The sequence below is a fragment of the Sturnus vulgaris genome, chromosome 2 (genome assembly GCF_052056855.1).
Source record: "Sturnus vulgaris isolate bStuVul1 chromosome 2, bStuVul1.hap1, whole genome shotgun sequence".
Lineage (NCBI taxonomy): Eukaryota > Metazoa > Chordata > Aves > Passeriformes > Sturnidae > Sturnus > Sturnus vulgaris.
The window spans coordinates 84,772,236-84,797,567 of record NC_142244.1 but is presented as its reverse complement, the minus strand read 5'-3'; the positions used below and the strand labels follow the sequence as shown (position 1 = coordinate 84,797,567).

The 25,332-nt window shown below is 41.1% G+C and overlaps 2 protein-coding genes across 4 annotated transcripts in view; both read right to left on the bottom strand.

Moving 5' to 3' along the window:
* The window catches only part of ZBED1 (zinc finger BED-type containing 1), a 50,128-nt gene extending 33,097 nt beyond the window's left edge, over nucleotides 1–17,031 (bottom strand). Inside the window, exons 1-2 of one of the 3 annotated variants that reach the window (XR_015801603.1) lie at nucleotides 16,894–17,031; nucleotides 4,071–4,183 (exon numbers count right to left, since the gene is read on the bottom strand). The gene's annotated coding sequence lies outside the window, so the exon portion shown is untranslated. The remainder of the gene's footprint in view (nucleotides 1–4,070; nucleotides 4,184–16,893) is intronic. The other 2 variants (XR_015801602.1, XM_088159906.1) reach the window with 2 other exon arrangements.
* Nucleotides 1–20,525, bottom strand: part of DHRSX (dehydrogenase/reductase X-linked) — a 200,460-nt gene extending 179,935 nt beyond the window's left edge. Inside the window, exons 1-2 of the mRNA XM_088159907.1 lie at nucleotides 20,381–20,525; nucleotides 16,894–17,035 (exon numbers count right to left, since the gene is read on the bottom strand). Of these exons, the coding sequence (XP_088016033.1) occupies nucleotides 16,894–16,960 (67 nt within the window). The 5' untranslated portion in view covers nucleotides 16,961–17,035; nucleotides 20,381–20,525. The remainder of the gene's footprint in view (nucleotides 1–16,893; nucleotides 17,036–20,380) is intronic.
* Between the last annotated feature and the right edge of the window lie 4,807 nt (nucleotides 20,526–25,332).

The following is a 25,332-nucleotide window of genomic DNA, read 5'->3' as shown; positions in this document are numbered from 1 at the left end:
AAAAAAAACTGGAAGAAGAGGTGGAGAGGTATTTATGATCTAATATCCTTCCTTAATAACCACAGTAACCTGAATCTTCTAGAGAAAATTAGCATTTATCTGTTCCCTGGTGTAAATCATTCTAGCCCACTTTCCCAATTTTCCTGATGGTGAAGCATTGCTAAGCAACACCAAACTTGCAGGTCAGCTGCCACTTCTGGACTATGCCAATGTCAATTTTTTTAAGGCCTACACTATATATTTTTCAAAGATTATGTTGCCATTTAAGAGCATTTAAAACTACTTAGCTCATCTTCCTACTGTAATACTAGCTCTTGCTTAGTCTAAAGCTGCCTTGCTATGGATGAATATTGCTTGAAGTGTCTAAATATTTGGAAGTAAAACCAGCCATTTTCTTCAGTGGTGAAGTATGTATATAATGAAGTATGGTATAAGATCAAGCCTGATTTTAATTATAAGTTGTCCTTTCTCTTACTCTGCCTGCCTTCCCTGTTTTTCATGCCAACAGCAAATGTTTAATTTGACTTGAAGGAAAGCTAAACAGCCTCAAGTAGCAGATGAATCATTCTAATATCTGATAACTTTTCCAAATAAAGGCCTTCCTCTCCAGGAGCAAATGTCAGTCTCCATCACTTAACAAGCTTATCTGAGCCCATGTATTGAGCAGAGGGACATGCTCACACTGAAAAGCTAATGGTGGGATTTTCAGTGTGTTGCTAAACTGAGTAGTACAGTGATATTGCTGATTTCCAGACAAAGTTCAGCACACAGCCTGTGCCTGAGCAAGCGCTGTAAAGTAGCTGTAAAGTATAGGATGTATAGCAAAAGTTCCAAACCATGCATCCCCAAAAGTGTAAGGTGCTCCTCAGTGGGCCACCACTGGTGCCAGGGCATCTCCTGCTCTTGCTTTGCTCAGGTGCTGCAGAGGTGCCCTTCCTGTGGGTAGCCCTATCATTACCCTTACAGTTTGATCCAGACACTCATCAACTTCAAAGTGCCAACTAAGTATGGGTTTTCATAAAAGTAAGCACTTGGATACAGCACAGAAACCTTTTTAATGGCAAGTATGTCATTAAATTGTCAACTTCCTTGCAAGCAGCACTTGGAGTAGCAAGAACAAGCATGGGAGATAAAATTCTCCAGCGACCTATGCTGGTAAACCAGGACTTCCAGAGCCAAGTGCTCAGGGCTGTGAGTTCAAGCAGTGCTTGGCTTGCACCCAGGAGCCCAGAGAAGCCAAGGCAGAGCCATGGAGCAGGCGCCTCTCTCCACCCTGGTGGCAGGTTTGCTGGGCAGCATCTCCCTCTGGAGGCTCTCCCCAGATCCTGCGTCCCATCACCAGCCCCAGCTGGGCAGGAGAGTCCACCCCAAACCACCATCTGAAGGTGAGGCTTGGGTGAACCTGACTTCTCTTAGAGCACTTTAACTTTTTAGGTGGATGTCTAGCTCAAAATAGTATCTTCAGACTAAAAGAGCATTCTGTAAAATTAGTATTTTAAGAATTGTTTTTCTATCTGTTACTGAGTCTGTGAACCTTTCAAGATGGTAAAATGCTACTTTTTTCTCCAGTCCTGATCACTAGACACACACTTTTCCTAAAACTATGGGGAGGCTAATGGAGTCAAATGAAATTAGAAATTAAAAGTTGAGGATACTAAGAACAGAATCTAATCAAATACAAACATGACAGTTGTCATCACTGTCACAGTATTTACAGCAATTTTTCTGTTAAATTATCCATGTGTTTTCACCAACACAGAGGTTAGTCATTCAAGTAATTTTAATTATACTTTTATATCACTGTTCCATTTTTATTTTTGGGGGGGGGTTTCTTGATTTTACTGGATCTTTGATGGGATCTGTACGGACTGAGGTTTCTCATACTGTTCTGAAGCTACATTTGGATTATCACAACCTTCAAAAGCTTGAAGACGATCCTAAGAAAATTGAAAAGATGGAACCAGAGTTTTCACAGAGATCCAATGACTCCAGTAAACTTCCACAGAGCCCCAGGATCTCCCTCGTCATAGGGACAGCAATATGCTCCCTGATTTTTTTTTTTTTGATGGAAACCATAGAGCACTCACGTGCATTCAGCATGATAAAGACTGAAAGTGAAAAATATATATCCTGCTTCCTAAAATGTCAAGTAAAATGTCAAGTAGCACTGTAATAAAAAAGGAAAACCTAACATAAAATAGGAGTACTCTGATTAACATGTTGCTTTCTAATGAATGTCACATATTCAGGGAAACCACTGGGCTTCAGAAATAATGAAATAGTGACTGGATGAAAAAAAATCACAGCAGTTCACCAGTAACTCCCAGAAAAGCTTCTTTATGAAGTGAATCTTTCTTTGGATACTTCTGTAATTGGACACATCTTAGGATCAAATTCTCCCATCAAAGGGTAGATATTACAACCTCACTAGAGGCAATGGATCTTTATGGATCTAAGAAGAAAAGTTGGCATTCACTAATGTTCCTCTAAGGAGAAGGAAGAGTAAAAAAAAAAAAAATTAATTAAGAGAATGACAGATTTTTCTAGAGATGGTGATCCAAGGTAATTAAATTAGATGATGGAGACCTCTCTTGCTGCCATTCAAAATACAAGATCGAAAGAAAAGTGGCCATCCTAAAAATAATTATTTATGAATCCCACAAAATAGATCCAGTGGAACAGACTCCTGAACATTATAGGAAATGAAACTGAACTAAATCCTGCACAGCAAAAGTTGTCTTGCAAATGGGGAAAGTGAAATTTGCAAAACATATCCTTGATTTTTTAATCAATTATTATTACCACCCTGTAACCCAAGGGAGGTCTACTATCAGGGAAACACAAGATCAAGGATGCTTCTTGCCAAAAGAATTTGTTGTCAAAGCAGACCACTCATGAGATGTGAAATAAACTATGCCTTGCAATTTTTTTCATCTATCTCACTGCAAATGTTCCTGTCCAACTCCTAACACCTGCCACCTTTAACACAGACCTCCAGTAAGCTGTTTGTCAATGTTAGTACAAGTGTTTAATGTACCAAAATCAGTCTTCTCTTTTTCAACAGTGCTTTGAGAGATACAATGTAGAATGTTTTATTACCCTCTAGACATTTTACAATGTCTAGTAGTTTTATTTTTTTCGCCCCAGAAAGATGTCGCATAATCTGATATGATTTTATCTTTGTAAATTCATGTGTGCTGCTCCTCATTCACTCATACTTCAGCTATTCAAAGACATCCTTTTCTACCATTTGCATCAGTAATTAACCATAGCTAAACAGGCAACTTACTGAATGGCAACAATGGGATTCCTTGCTTCAATATTTTAAAGAATTTCATCCTTTCTCCACTACACATTTATTATCCATTTACGTATGTATTGTCTCTTTAGCTAGCTACATGGGTGTTTTTCTTCAGCTGTTTCTCAACTGGTTACAAATTTCCAAAATTCCTTATAGAGGATCAAACCATTATTCTGACCTAAAGATCATGTGCAGGTCTTGTTTACATAATTTTTTTATAATTGATAGAATTTGTACATAGATCTGCTGGTACAAGATTATCCCACTTCTTTTTTACAGACTCTGTAAACATCCTATTTGAATTCTCAATAATTTGGTGTTTATTGCTATCCTTTCACTGTCCAATATATTGGAATGCCTAAAAAATCCTGACATTTTTTGGCATCAGCTTCTGTTGAAGTTCAACAGGACATAACACCTACTGTCCCTTGCATCTTTTCACAGCTGCACCCACAAAATATTTTTCGTTTATAATATAAAAGTAATCACTTGGCAGAATAACAGCAACCCAGAGGGCCAAGTATATAACAGCTTAATAGATCAGAGCTACAGGTTCATAAAGAACAGAACTGCAGTATTATCTATATCTAAAATGACACAAATTCTCAAATTATAAAACCACAAAATTTGAACAGTTTAGTATTTTCCCGATACTAGCCATAATTAAATAATATTTTACAGCTATTGCTATACAGTTCTAGAACTAAAAAAAAAAATTATCAAGTACAGGATGTTGCTGGATAAAAAAGGGTCATCAAATATGAAATACCCACGATGGAGAGCTTCAGTTGCCAGTACACAAGCTGCCCAAATGTCATGAGACAGGGTTTACAGATGCAGTTTCTGGACTCCACCAATGATTGCTTCATACAGCTGAAAATCCTACAAAACATGGGAGAAATCACTTTTGTGGATTCAAACCTAACCAACACTGTGGAGTAAGCTTGAAGGTATATAGAAGCTGAAGCACTTAAAGTTACAGTTTCTGGAAAGTTCTGTAGCTTCCAAAAGACATCCATATTTTTCTGGCAGCTGTGTGTGACCAGTATCACTAATAAATGACAGCTGGAGCACATCAGGAAAGCTTCTAGACGGCATTCTGTGCTACTCAACGAGAAGGCCCCTCACATGCCCTGGGAGATTTATGTATGATGTGATCCAAGGTCTGCAAAATGGCAACAACCAGCAGTCTCATTTTAAATACATGCTCTTGATCCAAATCAAAACACTAATGTAGTTGCTTTCCATTAATCTCATGGATTGGTAGTTAAGTCCTATTACAGGTTTGCAGTGCTGTTGCTGCGTCATGGTGCTTGTTCTTGACACATTTTATCTTCAGTAAATAAAATAAAACTAAGACTTAGAAAAAATATTGCTTGACAGTGGGCCAGATGGGTACCCTGAAAGTACAATTTAGCTTTCTGGGCTTTTGTCTTGAAAGAAGGTTTTTTCCTAAAATAAACAAAGCAGGAACCTTTGCAACTGAACTCAAGCACTTCACAGACCTTGAGAAAGACTGTCAGTAGGGAATTGTCACCTGTAGATAAACAGAGATGGGGAAGGCAAGAGAAAGGAAGCCAAACCCAGCCAAGCCAAGAAAATGGAAGGCAAAGCAAGGCAAAGCCAGGGAAAGCATATCATAGCTTGTTGTGAATTCTGTCATGTTTGTTATCTCAACACGTTTGGTATCACAAAGCTGCCAAGTGCAAGATAACTTTCACAGATCTGTCAGGCAGCCGTGTTACAAACCCTGCCTGCTCATGTCCAGTGCTAAGGACTCAGCTGGGCTGCAGCCACAGCTCCTTCTTCAGTCTCCTCAGAGACTGCTGGGGAAGGTAGGTATGTTGATAAAGCCACATAACCTCAAAATTCACTGGGGGCAAACGTAGACCTGGATCAAGGAGAGAAAGAGGCTCGGTAGTATCCATTTCCTTATGTCCTAGCACTTCTGCATGCTCTTAAGGTGCACTCTGAATCTCTCTAGATTTGCTGCCTCCTTGAAACAGATCTCTCTGGGCATTGCTCTTTTGCCTCCCCAATAGTCTTCTCCATTTCTTCCATGCAACTCCTCTGCTCCCAGACTTTAATACAGCAGCTACTGTATCACTTTTTCATTGGTGGAAATATCAATTGAAAATATATGAGTTGTTATTTTCAACGGCAAAATAATGAGTTGTCATAGATAAGCACAGAAATAAAAGTTTAAAATCCTCAAAATATTTATTACCTCTTCACATAAAAAACAAACCTTGGTTAGATCCTATAAACCTAGATTTTGCAGCTGAGCGTTTAATAATTTCCAAAAAACTGGTGTAAGAGAATACATGAAACATACAAACATAAAGATTTTCTATGTCATATGCTTCTGTATGTTTCAACTTATATTTTTGTATAGATAATGAATGCATGAGAGGCTCATTTCCCCACAAAATACAAAAATTAAAGTGCGTGCTGTAAAAATGCAGACAGACAAGTTTGGCTAGGAGATAACTCTAGTTTAGGATGGATTAATTTGCTCATTATTATTCTTTACAAATTTTGCAGGAAGCCTGACAGATAAAAACTGGTCCAAGATCTGTATTTTCACTGTCAGTTATGCTTGTGCAAAAGCAAAAAAAAGAATATATATCTTGGCAAGACAGGAAGGCACCAACATAAGCTTAAGGCTATTCCATTTCTACACAGATTTCAGTGAGAAAATGGTAGGAAAACCAAAATAATTTTCAAGCTGCTAGAGGGTACTGTCAACTGTGAAAAATAGAAGGACAACTATAAACATAATTATTCAAGTGCACCCTCTTAACTAACAGAAAGATTTTAAGGGCTAGCAGAGAATTTTTTAAATATGCTAAGCAACACAAATAGAGAGTAAACAATTATGGTGGTTTCCTCCTTTGCAAAATACTTTACAAAAGAGATATTAAGCAGATTGATTTGGTTCCCAGCAGAATGCATGTGGAGGGTAAGATCTGATGCAGTTTTTAACTTAATTTCTTCAGCATCCCTGTTAGATGTTTTGCACAGCAGTACGTTCTGAACGAATTTGCTTGGGATCAAATTCTAAGTATCAATTAAGACTTCACTGGAAAATCTACAGGACTGAAGAATGAATATTTGGTCCTTAGGCATGTAAATGAAGTGGTCATATTCTAAGTGTTTTTCCTTTTGTGAGAAGAAAGAGAAGATTCCCAAAGGATCACTTGTGTGCTGTCACTGGTCTGTGAGCCCCTTCAAAAGGTGCATGCCCTGGAAGAAAAAGGCACCCATTGCTGTGGTGGCACCTGCTACTGTAGCTGCTGCTCTTCCAGGTACACGGCAAAAGAGGGCAGTGGAGCACTGTACATTTCAACAGATTAAATTAATGATCCCTGCAGATCTTTCCTCCACATTTCTTTGCTGCAAAAATTATTACAATACCTAAAAAGGCAATCATGTTGTATTAATAACATCCAGACAGTTTAAATAGAACATCTCTTTTGCTTTCACTGAAAGTGGCTTTTTTGTCCTAGTGAGCCTTGTAATCGATTGATTGAAATTTCATTACTTCCAAATCTCCAGTCACAGGAGGTATTGCATTTTCACCCACTAACAGGATTCTTCATGTTGCTTTCTTTTGCATTACCTCCTTCACATGCTCTCCAGGGAAGTGTGCATTCCTGCCTGTAACACAACACTCCAAGTTTAAAAAAGCCAACAGTAATTTAAGTGTCATCACATGGAATGGGGTTTGTTTTCATTTCTGTCACTAACAATTAACCCTGCTGGTTTTAGCCAATGTACCATGGCCAGTCATTGCTTCTGTTGTGTTCTTTCTTAATTTATTGGGCAGTTCTACCTTCTGGATCCTTCCTAAGTGATTCTAGACTTTATCTGTATCCCACTCGTTTCAAAATATGTTAGTTCATGCAGCTTTAAACATTCACAAAGATATCTTGTTTATAGTTTTACACTGTACTATAATCAAATCTGAAGTTCGGGTTCACTCTGGTTTTTGAATTGGAGTTTAGGATGATGCTTCCTTTTGCTGAAAGCAGCAGTTCCCACTTCAGTGTAAGTTGACATATATAATATGTTGTTAAAAATAATTACATATTATTTAAGAGGAATGGTCACAGTAAAGAACTCTGCCCTCTTTACCAAACAACCCTCTTTCATCTTGTCAAGACCAGCCTTTAATCTTTCTTTAAAATGACAAAGGTTTACAGTGTCAATATACTCCTCAGGATGGCAGTGCTCTAACCAGATTTATTGGCAAATCTCTTACTTTACCATTTGTAAGCCAAACTCTGGTACTCAAATGTCATTCATTTCAAAATCTCATGTTTTATTTAATGACTATAGCATGTCAGCACTGTCTCCAATGTTCCTTTGATGCAAAAAGACAAGGGGATGTGACAAGATGTGCCACATCCAACCTGAAGTTTGAATTATTTATAAATGTTTGGAAAATTACATAAAATGATAGTGTGCGATATGCAATCCATTACCACTACATTCTCAGATCAAAACACAGTAATCACCAACATCATTATCTTATTTCAGAGCAGTTTCAAGGGCAGCTCACTGGACTGGGATTACAGAGAGTCAGTTTATAAACTTTGTTCTTCTGTGGTTTAAGTAGCAAATTCAAGGAAGTGCCCCCAGCCTCCTCAGCCTCAGTTTCCTCTCCTTTAAAGCAGGAGAACTAGCACCCATCTTTTCTGTGAAGTGTTTGAACATCATGGTGTACATAGTTTTTGTATTTACAGTATAGATGCTGGATATTATTTCTGTTATTACAATTTTTGTTCTATTTTTACAGGGATGTTATATTATTCCTACTGCTACAGTTTTCTGCCTCCAGGGTGCTGGGTCTTGAGCAAACACAAATGCAGGCTGGTCAAAGTCGACTGCTGTTTACATTTGAAGAATATTTTAGAAGTGTAAGACCATCCTTTCCACACCAGTGCACTTAAACGTACAGAAAAATCAATACATTTCTCTACGATTGACTAGGCTTTTTTCAGTTGGTCTTGCACAGTTAAAAAGGCATAAACTACCCTCAAATATAAACAGAAAACCTTGCAGTAGTGCTAACTGTGCAAAAGTGCAATTTCTTTTTGTGAGATGTTTGCAGAAATACTTTCATGCTTTGGTTAACACCCTGAGACAGAAAACCTTTCTTAATGGAACAAATATTGTTTAGTCTTTACTTTTATTTATTCATTTTGCCCTTAACTAAGAAAAAAAAGCAATATTGTATTTCAGAGATGTACCTAACAAGCAATCTAAAACTAACTCTTCCTTTCTCCTCTCCTTAATTATTCCTGATTTCCTGATATAGGTTTCTATACACATGTGCCTTTAGATTGCTTTTTAATATAAAACGATACATTAAGATTTTATCATTTGCTTTTTTCATCAAATTATAAAATTTATAAAAAGATAGATAGATAGATAGATAGATAGATAGATAGATAGATAGATAGATAGACAGATAGATATGCATTCAAAAAACTAAGAGCTGGGTAAGACCAAGTCAGGTGAAAATCAAGTGACTTTCCAAATTTCAGTGTTGGTTATAACATTACAGAATTTCTACCATGCTTCACCACCAAAATAAGGACATTCTACATATCAAAGCTGAGGATTCTCTTGAAAGAAAGATTCCTTTACCCAAGGTGCTGAGTAGAAAAGGAGATCAGCATGGGTGGCCCATCATCTTGACCAGAGATAAAGTCCCTTCAGAAAGTTAATTCTGAAGTGCCTTTGATTTGCAAAGGAGTTCATTTCCATTCTCACTCCTGTTGGCATAAGTGTAATGAAAAGCCATAGAAACTTCACACTGTCAGGAGTTCCAGGAGCTGCTTTTGCAAACCAAGTGGTTTCACCCTTCACTTCTGGGGCATTGACCCAGCTCATAAACTGTGTAACAAACTGTACTAAACTGTGACCTAAAGTTAAGCAGAACAAGGAAATCAAGATGGGTTTGCTGGTAATAGGCAAATGGATTGACCACTTTCAATTCAAGCATCACTGGTAATAAACGTGTGCACATATGTGCATTTGTATAACATCTCTTTAAATTCCTGAATAACAAATCCTCTTAGTGCAAACCTTAATGTAACAGATATTACACAGAATGTTTTGAAAAACAGAACCATTACAATTGGTAAAAAAAGAAAATGGTAAAATGAGGTATATAGAAGGATTTACACGGGGGTTTAAATTTTTTAAAAATTAACTTTTTAGACATAGGAAAAACTAAGATGAAGCTTTCCTTAGCAAGGACCATTATTCAAAGGACAAATTATTATGGTCCACAAGTGCCATATGCTACTATTACAGCAAGTGAAAGAAAAATGTAGTCACTTCCTGCTTTGAAACTGCTAATTCTCCTCTCTTGTGACGCTCAGAGGTGATGGTAATTTTGCATTTTTCAGTCTGTCTCCTATCAGAGCACAAAACCTGCTGCCTACACATGAGAAAGGAAATCCAGCACAGGTTTCTAGCAGAACAGTTCTGATGGGAGGAGGATGAGGCTGATAGGTGGCTATAGGGTTGCATGTTAGGATAAAAAACCATGAAGAGAATGTGTTGGAACTGAAATCAAGCAGTAGACACTATCCAGCCAGTTACAAAAGCAACATGACTCTCTTACAACATAAGAGCTCTGAAACTACCTACTAACTGAAATGGCAAGAGAAAAACAAATGGATTTCACAGTTTAAGCAACTGCTTTACTCATACAAATTAGGTCAAAAAGAAATGAAGTTAGAGTTCCAGTGCAGGAATCACAGGACTGTAAAAGAAAGCTTAATTCAAACAACAGCTATCTTAAAAATGGCAAATTAAGAAATGCATTTTACTACACAGACCAACCAAAATGTAATTGAATTATATATCCAATAAATAGATGACCATACTGGGTCACAGCATCATGTTGTTTGATAAGACATATCACTCTAAACATCATATTGTACATCTGAGCTTCCTTTCAAGGCTGCATCAAAGTGTGGCTGCCAAAATACAGCATGTCCTGACATCACAGCTCTGCAGTTCCTCCCCAGACACTGGAGAGCCTCTGTCAGGGTAGAGTCTTCTGTCTTCAAAGTGCCTCTCACATGAGAAATGCACCTAGGGTTTGCCACTCCTCAGAGGATTTGCCTGACATCCATCCGTCCATCCATCCATCCTATACTGTATATTAATCTTTTCTTCCATCTACTAGCGAGGTATCCTGCAAAACTTTTCCCACCCCACAAAGCACAGCTACCACTGGTACATCCCATCCAGGATGCTGCCTTTCAGTGAATCCTCTCCTCGCTGAATTTCAAGAGGCTTTAAATTATTTTTACAGCTATCACAAGAGCCATTTGATTTCTCTAGTCATCCAGAGGGCCACTGTGTCTATAAGAAACCTAGTTTGCCTAGCTGACATTCATAAAATAGTAGCAGAATATCCATAGGCTTATCCAAGAATCCATTTTGGTTCATACAAAGGTTCTCAGGAGTGCTGATTCTTTCACTTTCTTTCATGAAATCTGCTGAACCAAAGGCACACATTACATAGCTATATTTTTCAACCATATATCATAAACATTTCTATTTCACGAAATAACAGCTTGCCTTTTAATTTAGCAGCATTTTGTATAAAACACACATTACACATTAATAGATCTTACTAGTTTTAAGTTCTGTGTATTATATCAATTATTGCCAAATCATCTCAATAAAGGTACTTGGCTACACAGGCTGAAGAGTGACAAAGGTGTCTGGATGTCATCCCAGCTGCATCACTTACTTGGTTGCTGCTTTCTGCAGCCTGAAGAAGGACTCCAACTGTTTATTAACGCAAATATGTATCCTCAGAACCAACGCCTGTGCTATCAGAAATTGGCACCACTCCACTGAAGTCAGCTGAATGCTTGTAACAAATGAACAGCTCCTCCACAGCAAGCAAAATTCTGCCTTTCTTTATGTATCATCCCACATGCCCATAGGATTTTGCCTTCGTGATTAAAAGAGAATGACTCACAATAGTGGCTGCAGTGTCTTCCAAGCCAGTCCCAGCTTTGTCTGTTGTGCTTTACCCTCCTTCCAGCTGACCTTGTTTGTGTGGCCAAAAGTAAGAGAAGAAACCCTTGGTTGACAATAAAGAAAATACTATTTCATAATACCATCACATGTTTATCCTTGGAATTCACAGCACTTCCAACATGCAGACTCAAACTAAAAGAATTTGGTATCAATGTCTTGTTCCTGGGACAGGAATAGTCAAAAGATTTAATTCCTAAAGTCAGCAGCAGGTTCATAGAAGTCTGGAATAAATAGATAATATATACTATCTATTCACCTGAATACTGTGTAAAATTTTTAAAAGGGAATTGCCATGTGAATCTAATAGACAATACAGGACCTTACTGCTTCATACATAATTTAGTTTAAGAACTGAGAGAGCTTTCATGAACTCCAGTAAAAAGCAAGTTTTCTTTTCCACTTTTAATTTAAAATCTCTCCAGGCTTGTAAGCCCACATGAGAGAAAAAATTAACGTCACTTCAGAATTCTCAAAAATAGCAGTTTATGCATTCAAATATGTACGGTTTTTTTCTAGGCTCAAAATGTTTTCATCATTTTTGATACATCTCCAAGTAAAAAAAAAACAACTGAGGTATAGAAATGTAGCTTTTCATGTATTTAATAAGGTGGGGGGTGGCAGTGAGCCTGTATACTAACATGAGAGAATCACTGTTTAAACCCCTGACAACAGATGCACTGCAGCTCTCATTTATCTTGGATTTGCACTGAAAATAATTACTCCTGATAGCTCCATCTTGTAAATTTGGATAACGCTCAGGTGTATAATGATTGTCAGAATAAAGGGGACCCACTATCACCTTGTGCAGCTTCCCTGCTCTCCTCTGAGTCTGCCCACCATCCAGACAGGCAGGCGGGTACCGCAGCACAGCTCCAACCACTGAGGAAAAGGCTTTTTCTACCTAGGAAGAAAAGGTACAATGGCTTTTTGCATTAAATGCTTTTTTTCCCTAGTTAGTAATCTGCTTTCCACCTAAATATAAGCTGAGAGTGGCCTAGGTATGAGATGACAGGTTTGGTGTTGAAGCATGCCATTCCCATGAGATTGCTTTTTTCTTCAAAGCCACAGTTCACATTTAAAACAGGCAGTATCTGAAAATCCTACTGTTACCAACTATCCATACAGTCATGACAGTTAATGTGACAGGCTTTGTACAGCTGAAGACAAACATAAATATAGAAACTGGACCAGATTACAGAAAAAAATTACACTACACATGCCCAGCATGATTATATTATAGTCAGAGCGATGTAACTGAATTAATTTCCAGTTCCTAGAAATGTGCTGGAGTCCCCATAGAGGTGTAAGAATTAAACAGGCTATAAGTATATTGCAATTTTTGTCTTCAACCTTCAGGCCACTATGATCTGTGAAGGCATCATCCTCCATGTATGAGCACAGTGATCATCCTGCTCTAGTGGTGCACTTCCAGGTACCACTTCAGCTCCACACCTCACCATATCCAGGAGTATGGTGTAGGAGCTGTAGATGTAAAATGTAAGGATGATTAGGACTACTGGGAACAGATTCTCACCCAGTCCCACTCCCAGTTCTGTGCCTCTATCCTTTTGGTTTACCTGTCTAGCACATATTAAGAGTCAAGGAAAGAGTGCATAACAACAAGCCAGCCAGTGCTCATTCCCATAGAAGACCCTCAAGAATACATGCTTGATAGGATCATACAATCCTAGTGTAGTTCAAGTTGGAAGGTACCTTACAAGGTCTCAGAAATTAAGGCCAGTCTTGAGGTCAGACCATGTTGCTCAAAAGGTCTTAAAAACTTCCAAGGATGACGACTACTCAACTCCAGCTCTGGAGGATTCAGTGCAGAAAAGGCATGGACCTGTTGGAGCAGGTCCAGAGGAGTGACACAGGAATGACCAAGGGAATGGGGAGCATATCTCCTCTGCTATAACAGACTGAGAGATGGGCTTTTCATCCTGGAGAAGAGAAGGTTCCAGGGAGAGTTTAGAGCACTTTTCCAGTACCTAAAGGAGGCTACAAGAAAGCTGGACAACTTTTTGCAAGGGCATGCAGTGATAGGAAAAGGGGAAATGGCTTCAAACTGAAAAAGGTTTAGATTTAGAAAGGTTTAGATTAATCTTTTAGAAAGGTCCAGATTTTACTGTGAGGATGGTGAAAAGACTGCAACTGCTTGTCCAGAGAAATTGTGGATACCCCATTCCTTGAAGTATTCAAGGCAAGGCTGGATGGGGCTGTGTGCAATCTGGTCTAGTGGAAGGAGTTTCTGAACAAATTCAAACACAAAAAGAAAGCCCTCAGAGGAAGCAAGGACACGTGCACGTTGCCAACTCATGTACCTAACAAAAAAGTTACAGGGTTCCTCAGTCTTCTTCCTGTCCTGGGAAACCACCTTCTGGAGAGGAGCCACATTTTCCTCAGTCTTCCTTTTATAACCCACATACCTACAGAAGGTATTTTTCGTTGCCCTTTTTGTCCCCGTCCAGATTTAATTCTATCAGATCTTTATCTTATCTAACACTATCCCTGGCTGCTTGGGCAATCTCACTGTGTTCCTCTCAAGCTGTCTATCCTTGCTTCCATCCTCTATAGGCTTCCTTTTTGAGTTTGTCCAGGGGCTCCTTTTTCATCCATATATGCAGCCTGGCATTTTTGCCTGACTTCTTTTTTGGGATACATTATTCTTGGTCTTGGAAGAGGCAATCCTCGAGTATTAACCAGTTTTCTTTGGGCTGCTCTTCCCTCCAGGGCTTTATCTCACAGTGCTCTACCCAGCAGATCCCTGAGGAGGCCAAGGCCAGCTCCTCTGACAAACAGGGTAGTGAGCTTACCATGCTTCCTCCTCACTGACCTAGGGATCTTAAACTTTACTGTTTCATGGTCACTGCAGCCAAGTTGAATTATGCTGTATCAGTCACTAGAAACATATACTGATGTCCTTCTGTGTACTCAGTCTTCCTTTTATCTCCACTGATACCGACACTTCATTAAACTCCCACTCAGTTATCGTCCCTCTTAAGTGTGTAAGAATGGTGTTGCAGTAGAAAACTAAAATAAGTCATTAGAATGGAGATTGGTGGTAAACTCATTTTTAAGCTGATTTATATACACATATCTCACAAGGGAGATGATGATAGTATGTTCAAGAGTGCATTAATCATAAGAGATATATAAGAAACATGCACTGCAGGCTACCTTACTATGTCACATATAGTGTCCATAAAGAGCACAGCTTAATGAAAACATTGTTTAATTTTTGCTGTAGGTATCACGATGACTTTGCTGGGTATTCATTTAAAAGGGTTCACAGCACTCACAACTCACTACTGAACTGGATACTGAGCAGTAAAAAACATTTTCTCTGTGAGTTCAGCTTTACCCCAATATGCAATAAATACAGAAGAGGCTATTCATACGAAAGGCACTTTTTTCCCCTAGCCTTGGTAATACATTACTGTATTTCATGCAAACCAAAACATTTTCTTACTCAGGTGTTACATAAAATACCATAATACCAAAAAGCATTATAATCCTGCAGGATGTTTCACTGTGAATAAATTTTAACACTCCTAACTTCAGGAGGATTTTTTAATCCTTTGCACTTAAAAACAAACACAGAAGATGTATTACATCAAAGAGTTGTACATTTGTACCTTTCAAGAAGATGTTGACTATTACTGGTTTGAGACAAAATACTACAGTTCTGCTATCTTCTCTCTGAGATGCTCTTTTCTCACATATATGTCTTGGTCATCATATGTTAATTACTTAATAGGATTTTTCCCTGGTAAGTAGTGACTTTTGAGGTCAATGGAAAACACAAGACATAAAATCTATTTGTTACTAATATATTTCTTCCAGCCCACATAACCAGAATTATTTTTTTCCAAAGAGAACAGAGAATTAGAATTTTCTTTATAAAATGATTAATTTATAACCGCAATATTCAACATCACTCAGGTTTGATCATTGAGTCCTCAAGAAGCATCTGCAACACTAACTGGGTCTCAAGTAAATTCCTACTGGGCATTAATAGAGTCAGGTTTCAGGCAAAAAGTCATTCATGTAAAGATTCTCAGCTTGCTCTAGAGTTGCAAATTTCTAATTTAATCACATAGACTGTGAAAATGTATATAAATACACACAGACATATGTATGCATGCATACTATGTACATACAGTTTCTATACAGGAAAGTGGCAATTTTTGTACTCTGACCTTCTCATTTTACTTCACATTAGCTCTACTTTTTAAAATTTGAACACACTGGTCTTTATTCTACCATCTTGATATAACACTTTCCTTTCTTTTCCCGATCTTTTGTCTTCATCAGTCACAAGCAATTTTTTCCACATCTTTTTCACAACCATAATCCACATTCAAACTACGCTCTGCAATGAAACTCTGAATGTCACCTTATTGGTATCCTTTATGTATGATTTAATGACTTGTGAAAACACCAGTAAATATCTTCAGTATTCCAAAGTAATATATCAAAACATTCAAACAGCAGACAGTGTTACAAGCCCCTCCAAGCTAAAGCTCACATTTTCTCACTTGGGTAAAATTTTAAGTTATCAGAATGCCTCTAACAAGAACAGATGCTGCTATGCAACTATTTGAACCATACTAGCAATGCATATTAAAAGTAACCCTTAATTTTTGTTTAAAGCCATTTTAATATATATTAGGATAATTCATTAAAAACTAGCTTAATGTAGAACAACAAATAAGCAAGTGTGTGCTGCTTTCCAATACACTCATCATTTGGTCAGCCCACTTCAGGAAAATCAATCCATGCAGTTTGTCTACAAACTGCATTATGCACTAAGTCACAGTTCAGAGGATTAATGCTTAGAAGGAAAAGGAGAAAACAGTCATGCATCAAAGAAAAACTGGGGGAAAAGTCATCCATTGAGAAATGGCAGTGAAATGTTTGAATGTCCAATTGCAGCCCTGACACGGTGCCATGCAGCAGGCGAGCATCTAATGGCACATGGTGCCCAGAGCAGAGATGGATCTTCAGGTGAAGAGAAAATCCGCCCGTTTTTCATTATTCCCTTGCACCACCTTTTCAATAACTCCTTACACACAGTTTGTATTAACATTGCCAATGCACGACTGTTATTCTAGCGAAGCAGGAAGCAAGATACGGCCTGCACTGACACTGCAGGTTTAATACACTTGTTACAGTGACACTGTATTCTCTAATACTGCCCCTAGATTTCTCATTTAAAGGACCCTGCCAGCTTCAAGGGTTAGAATTATGACATCAATTGTAAAATGAATCCCAACCATCCCACCTCTGAGCTGTTTATAAACATGCAAATTGGGCCAAGTGCTTGTCACATTACCAATAATCTAAGGCTCACAGATTTTAAGACTGAGAGGAACAAGTTCATCACGTTGCATAGAACAGACAGTAAAAAATCAGTCCTAGACTGGGCCCTCCAACAAATGGGGCTGGAGCTGCACAGGGCAGATCTGTGTCCTGCCCTACAGCAGCTGGAAGGCTTTCTGCTTTACACTCACCTGGAGGGGAAAATGTACAGTGAGCACTCGTGTGACACAAGGACGTCTCGAGGATGCAGCTGTCCATCCTTGGACCTCGGCTAACCTTTCATCTCTGCGGAGACCCTCTATGCTGGAATCATCTTCCATGCTCATTTTAACCCTGTTTTAGGGAAATGGCATAAGATGCACAGAGGGCACACCATGAAGACACTGATTCTGATTAATCCATTTAATAAGGAAGAAAATAGAAAATAAGCAGATCTGTGATTTTTATTGGCCAGTTACTCTTCTTACATGCCACTAACAGAAAATATTTAATAAATCTGCAGGGAATTTGCCTGACCAGGAATTAAGTAAAGAATGACTTATCCAGAAATATACTGCATGTTTAAGTCTGATGTGACAAGAATCCTAGGACCATGCTATAGCATGCTACCTTGCAGTAGGAATAAATCTATAAAATTCATTACACTTCTGCTGATGAAGCAGTGGTAACTTCACAGTCTTTTTCCACACAATAAAAAACGGCAAAGATTTGAAATATAATTTAACACAATATTTGAGTGGCCTATTTAATAGCTTTTGGACTAAAAACATACTTTCGTACCATGAAATTACTGATTTTTGCAATATGGTAAAAAATTTCTCTTGGTTCAAGTAGAAACATGATAACAAGCTGTCTTGGCCATAAAAAAAAGCACTACTCATGATGTTACAACCTGTCTTATTGCAAAAAATACTTACAGGTGATCTATATCTACCTGATGCACTGCATCTCAGTCGCAGGTGATATTTCAGAGTTCACCTTTGAAACACTACCACACATTAAGAGAGAACAAGATGGTAAAAATTCTTGAGTTGAGGCATGAGCACAAACATCAAATAGAAATAAAATCATCACCAAACTTCTGAGCAAACAAGTAAATAATTACAAAAATAAGGTCTCTAGGTATTCCACAGTAATTAGTTCTATCCTTTTTACTGTTTTGATATCTCTCTCAACTTTAATAACATCATGCTGTTACAAATTCACGTGCTAATGTGCCAATATATTTCTGATTCTGTCAAAGCCAGCTGCAAAATTCCACCATAGCTGAGCAAGGCCAGGATATCATTCCCTTCTATGAGGCATCACAGCAATAGGAAAAGGTGTGTTTCAGATCTTTAGGGTTTTATGTTTGCTAATACACGATAATGAACACACACAGTATTGAATTAAAGCCAACACATCTGTGAATACAACTACAAATCAAATTCAATACTGCTAACCATTGCTCTGCTTATTTTTCAGTTCTGTCAGGCTGGAAAATACCCATTTGACTGTATACAAATCTTATATGTATATTTATATATAAACACATATATATTCACCTTATTTAGAATAAAATTGGGTATTAGAAAAAAATTTCACATCTTGTCTCCTAAAAATAATATACTTAAAATAATAATGAGCCAGCTGGAAACACTAACGACCAGACAGTAACTGAAGGGACTGTTTCATGGTTTCTACAATTATTAAGTTGATTAACATCAGTTATGATGGGTAGTACAAAATATGTTTGGTCATATCAACACTTCAGATATTTAATCACCCATGCACATCTCTCTTGATATTTGAAGTTTTTTGGAAACCACATTAATTTGCCACATTTCATCCAGTTCTATAAATAACAGTTTGGTTTACTATGAAATAATTAACACTAAATGGCAAAGCCTCTATAACTGTCTTACCCACTAGTTCCTGCCAGCTGGGAGAGGGGCAGGTGTGCACTGATGTTAATTTGGAAGGGAACATGTGACACGACATGTCAAAGTGTGATGAGGTTTTTGCCGCTTAGGTAAAAACAAGTGTACTGACTGGGAAAAAAAAAAAATCCAAGATGAAGAGGACTTGGAGGTTGTTTTATTTCCACATCATTATACGCATAAGGGAAACAGAGCTATAGCCATTTTTAAATGTCTGTAAGAGTTTCTCCCTCCTCCCTCTTCCCTTGTTGTTCAGAGCTGTTGGGTAACAGACATTTCAGAGCGTGCATCGGGGAAGTAAACAAATGCATTGCTACTGTAGTTGCAGGGCAAGGAAACATTGATGTCACTGCTGTTATAATCACATTAGTAGCGTGTGTTAACGGTAATGTCATGTTTGATCAACTAATCAGGTCAAAAGCCCTTCAAAACACAGTCTGAACAGAAGCACAAAATGGCAAGAGAATCGCCTTCCGAACAGTTTCCTCCACGTACCCCTGTTGCAAAGCTGAGCTTTCGGTCACCAAGACTCAATGTCAAGTCACCCCAAATCATACGATTACACTTTACAGCTGGCTAGGTCCCTGTTCCCCCGCTTGAAACGTGGATTTGATTTTTCTCGTCCTCCCCACTGTGGACACGCACCCACACCCTGCGGCATCTGAATACATCCCGACAGGGATAACGCGCGCAGCTGGACTTTGCTCCTATTCCTGACAGCTTGTCTGTCAAGGACAGAAACAGTTACGGCTCAAGTTTTTAGGACAATTTTTCTTTCAGCAGGTCTTTTCCACTTCGAACACAATGTGTCTCTCTGCTTCAGCACCGGGTATTCAATACAACCGAGCAGTAAGAGCAGAAATCGCCAACAGCAAATTCTCTCAGGTGGGAAAACGGCTGGGCAGGATACACCCCCTCTTGTGTCCCAACACAGTCAGCACGTACATGTTCATCGATTGTGTACTTTTTATCAACATTTTCTGAAATTGCCCAGCTTGAATATGTGGTAAACCGTTAAGTGTTTAACCCTTTTCGAAAGAGTAGCACGTAGGAAATGCAGTGTCAGTGAGACCAGACACGGAGCGCTACCATCCAGAACTTCCCATGCACATTTTTCTGTCATCTCCCCCACTTCCTTCCATCAACCTAGCCCTAGAAAGGAGAAACTCATCCTGCTTCACATCCCCTCCGCGAAGTCTGCCTGCTGGCACTGGCCGGATACCTGACATCTTCCCTTCATTTTCTGTAACTTCCCGATTTGCCCATGGACTGATGAAGCATTGACTTTCCCCCATCCCCTGGGCTCACCTTTTAGGTCTGCCTGGCGGCGCATCCACCGCCTGCATACCAATGTGGGGCCGCAAAGGCAGCGCGGCGGCCGCCCTCCGGCACCCGCACCCGGCCCCGGCCGCTCCCGCGGGCGCGCTGCCTTTGGCGCGTTGTCACCTCGAAAAATTTAAAGCGGGGGGACGCGGGGACGGACGCAGGCACAATTTATCCCAGCAAGCAGGACGGGTCCCGCTCGTCCCCAAGGGACACGCATGCCTGCGTGCAGCAGGCGCTCAGGCACGCACATCCACGGGTGTGTGTGTGTACGCGGCGTGTGTATGGGGCGCCTGTGCCACATCCATGTGCGTGTGCGAGCGTGTGTGTGTTTGTGTGTGTGTGTGCGAGGGGAGGGGAGCAGAGCGGGAAGGAGGAAGGGAGGCATCCCCGCCGCACCCGCGCATCCCCCGCGCCGCGGAGAGCGGAGACTCACCGGGTCACCCTGGTCTCTGAAGGTCAAGCTCAGGTTGGTTTCTTGATCGCAGTTGTCCTCCGGGCTCTTTCGGCTCGGTCCTCCGCTCGCCTTTTTTTTTTTTTTTTTTTTTTTTTTTCTTTTTTTCCTCTTTTCTTTCCTTCCCCTTCTCTTCCCCTGCTCGGCCGCGGTGGCGGCGGCTGCCGCCCGGAGGGGCTCCCGCTGCCGCTCCCGGCCCCGCGGGGTGAATCCCGGCTCCTAAGCCCTGGCCCCGCGGCGCCGCTCAGATCCCATGGTCGCAATCCACATCGCGGCAGATGTACCACAGAATCACGTAGAGGATCAGCAGGATGGCGAAGATGAACAAAGCCACCAGGATAGCCTTGGTCACCGGAGAGATGAGGGACTGCATGTCACCCGCGGACCGCCGCCGAGGACAGACGACTCGAGAACTACACGGGGGCAGCGAGCGCGGACGGATCCCGCGGCCCCGCCGCCGCCCCCCCCGCCGCCGCCGCCAGCGACCCGGCGGGCACCGGCGGCTGGCGCCGAGCCGGTGGCGGAGAGCCGGGGGCTGCCTCGCTCAGCGCCCCCGCTGCGGCGCTCGGGCGGCTCCCGGGCGGGCGGGACGGGGCGGCGCGCACGGACACCTCGGCGCGGCGGGGCACCCGGCCATGGGCACCGCGGCCCCGCCGCGGCTTCAAGCCCGCCCTGCGGCGGCGGCGGAGTGCGGCCGGGCGCCGGCAAACTTAGGCGCGGGGGCGGCCCATGGGGGACAGGTGTCAAGCGCCCGGTTGCCCTGCAGGTCTCCGACGAAAGCCATCCACGGGGGAGGGAAAGTTGCGGGCGGGACGCGGCGGGCGCCGCCGCCCCCGGCCCCGGAGGGAGCGAACGGGGGCAGTGGGAGCCGCGGGCAGCGCGGGCAGCGCGGCCGCGGCAGCCTGGGACCGCGCCGGCCGGCGTGTTCCGCCCAGCCGAGGTGTTCCCTCCCCTCCCAGCCGCTCGCCCCTTCCTCCCTCCTCCTCCTTCTCCTCCTCCGCCGCCTCCTGCGGTCCCCCCGCCTCCCGCCGCCGCCGCGGCGCGGGGAGCTCCGCCGGCCGGGTCCGTGCTGTGGTTGTAACTGTAGCGGGGTGCGAGGGAACGGGATTTCTTTTCCCTGTCCACCCCCTCCGCCTGCGCTTCGCATCTCCATCACCCACATTCCCCATCAGAGACCGACCTGGAGAGGGGGCCGGCGGCGGGGAGGACGGCTGAGGCTTGTCTCGGTTTTCTCAGCAGAAAGGTCACTCCTCCCCACCTCCGAAAAAATAAAGGTTTTTTTTAATTCAGGCAGGTCGCCATGGGTCACAGCCTGCCAAGCTTCCCTCAGCGGCTCTGTGGCCTTTGGCATATGTACCAAAGGTGCACCAGGACAGATAGCACGAAAATAGGACAGCAAGATGGAAATTGGATGAAAGAGCATCGCTTGCATATTCACCCCCAGCAGCAGGTCTGGTTTAGCGTTCAACTCACCCCCGAGTTCTGCGGCGCCAGAAGTGCCCATGTAGTGGCACATCACGTGTACACCAACCTTGGCACTCAGCACCTGAAGTGTGTCCAGACACCTGCCTGCTTGCTCGGCGCAGCTGATCAGGACCAGGCTTCCAGGCGAGGAGCCAGGTGCCCCAAGATCAGCCCTGTGCTGCCAGGCAACCAGAGATGCAAGCACCCTTCCCTCAGGTCACCCATCAGATGGCTGGTGAGGGCACCCTTGATGGGACACAGGCTGCTCATGTGGTGTGAGCTGCTTCTAGTACAATGCAAGGAACTTGTCACCTTTGATCTCTAGTGGGGACAGACCAGGTGCATCTTCACAGAAGGTTCTTGCTGGATTTCAGTTCTGAGTGCAGTTGCATCAAAAATAAAGAAACACAGAAGAACATCATAGAACCGTATAAGAAAGGGCTGAAAGAAACCTTGAGACATCATCCCTCAAGAAGGACGAGCAACTTTTTCAAGAGAGAGAAAGAAAGATTTAAACTTCAATATATAAAAATCAGATAAATGAAGGATAATCAAATTAAAGTCGAAGAAGATAAGATACTGCTATATAGATATTCTCGGCACTCTAGAGGAAAAACTGTTATTAATGCCGAGCATGGGGATTTAAGATGGAGTGAAAAGAAAGTAGGAAAGAGAAAAATTAGGCTCTTAAATAAGGAGGCCACCAATACAGTGAAATGTCTAAAGGGTATGAAATAATATCTGAAGAGCATGTATTGCAGGACACATTATACAACTTTTCAAAAAAGCTCAGCTTTTTTGTGCAGAAAAGATGGTTAGCTCTTTTAGGGAGACCCACCACGCTACCTCTGTCTCTAAGGCTTTAGTTCTTCATCTGCAGTATGCAGATGGCCATTTTTCCCACTGTTTTCCTTTGGTATGACCATCTTGCCCTGCAAAATTTTCACTGAACTTTTTTTGTCTTTTGAAATGATTACATCTTGTTTAGAGCTGTCTTGCCACTGGAGTGCGAGTACCAAGCTCATACAATACAGCTTGGACTCCAAACAGCAACTGTGCTCATTAATTTATCATCTCCACCCCAAATCATCTCTCTCTCTAGGAGAGCTAGATTCTGGAGGCAGATGGCTGGGTGCTCATGTCCTATCCTTTGAGACAAATGTTTTCTAATCCACTTGCTGGACATTAGTATTGCCTTTGTAGGAAGGTGTCATTCCATGTAGAGTAGTTGTGCAGCTGATTCTCACACTCCACCATTTGTACATTGCCATCAGCCTTCCTTGGCTTGTTAACTCTCGATAAAGTGGCAACAAACCTGGCAATGCCAGACACAGCAGTACCAATGGCAAGGGACGACTGATAACCTCCATACTTGTCAGCAGGAGAAGCAAAATAATGCACCATAATTTCTGAAACCAAAATGTGATTGATTGTGTAATGTGCAATCTGTTCTGAACCAGTTTTGAAATCCGTTTGTTTCATTTGCATGTACTTATGCATGAGGGCATCCCTGAGTAATTAAAAATATATAGTCTCTCTGAGTTTGATGTTCTGTCACTAGTGGAGCCTGAGCCAACACAGAAATCACAAGTTAAACAACAGATATATTGCCAAAGCTATCCTTAGTAAAGAAAGCTGATTTAAACAAGGAAGTAAACATAAAAACCATCTTAGTTTTCAGATGTCTTATTAGTAAGCAGCAGGGAAGAAGGAAATCAATCTTTGCCAAGTGAAGACAGATAACAGTGACAGAAAAATCATTTTAATTTCCACCTAGTAAGCTGATATTAAATTAAACAGGAATACTAATACATGTAGTTTTAGTTATCTCTTTCTCGATTCCTTTTGAAAATGTATTGCATCAAATATACATTTGAAAGGAAGAACATGCAGAAAAGATGGGTAAAAAACCCCACAGTCACAACGTAGTGCAGGCAGCTTTAAACGCCCAAATTAAATCCCACACTAATGTATGGGATGCTTGTGCAACGTGGATGGCACAAGGAGACCGGGCTGTTTCTCACTAATTTCACTGGCAATCTTAGCCAAAATGAATTTATCCTTGCTCCCTGTCACCTGTCCAGTCCTCCTGCCAGGATGTTTATTCAGACCTGCTAAAATCTATCGGAAAGGCAGGATCAGTTTTATGTCCCCAGGCTTGGACAGTTTATGTCACCCTAGATTCCACTAATGAGAGCAAATCCTGAGGACTCGTGGTACGTCCCTGGCCTGGGAGGGGATGCGAAGCCATTGGATCCCTGGGATCCAGGGAGTCAGCTGAGGTGTTTGGCAAGCAAACAACCAGTGGTGTGTGCTGGTGGATAAGGTTTGTACAGACAGACACTGCTGCTTGGAGATGTTGTGACTATTAATATTCCCTCACCATAACCTCAAAATTGGCAGCAGTGCAAAACCAATGTGCTTCCCTCTTTCAGTAAGGACAGGGGCAGACTGGAGACGACACTGATGAGTTGAAGGTGAAAGAAATCATATTTTTTAATTCCTTTACCAATGAAAACATCTAACCGGACTAAGCCTAATACCTTTTTTTTTTTTTTTTTTTTTTTGGGCAGTTGCTTTTGCATATAATTTCAGGGGTGTCAGTGAAAGGCTTGTGATTTACACTGGTGTTAGCTGGAGGCAGTTCTGGTGCAGATAGTCAAACACAGACTGATCATTTCTAAATATGATCTCTCATTGCATGCCCAGTTTCCAATGGCTTCACAGGAATTTTAAATTCAAGAAAAATATAAGAAGATATTTTCTGGTTTATTAGAATGATTTTCAGACTTGCAGAACAATTCTTTGGAGAATGAGTGTCAGAAACATGTCTAAAGTGCCCAGTGAGTGCACACGGCCAACTGTTCCTGGAATGTGTCTGCATTGAAGAGGGTCACACATGTTAGAAACACTAAAGGCAATTGTGAACAAATAGGCTTGAGTGCAGCAGTTTGTCTGGCATTGGTGCACAGTGCTCAATGCATGTTAACGTACTCCAACTCTCAGTCTATTATCTTAAAAATGTATATATTTAGTAGTTTTTGCTGCAGAAGTTTTATTACTCACTGGCTTCAACAAAACACAAATTTTACCTAATTACAAGAAAGTACAGTTAAATTAGTGAAAAATTGACTCTAATCTACTAAAATAATACTTGAATGTGAGCAGAAACAAAGAAAAACACATTGTTTAAGGGACTGATGGTGCTCATCAGAGCCTTCCAATTCTACAGCACCTTTCAAATCATTTCCAAGCCAAAAGTAATAGAACAACTGTCTGGCAGCTACGTCTGTAGCTTTAGTGATTTTTCTGAATGGATGTATGTCTATATCAAAAAAACACTGATGGAAGTGGCAATAATTAGATTGGACAAATCCATAGATTACATGTCAAGCTTCAAGTACTGCTTTTTAAGCCAAAATGTGCTGTTTCCAAGACAGTATCTGTTCTGTGAATTAGAAGAGAATTAT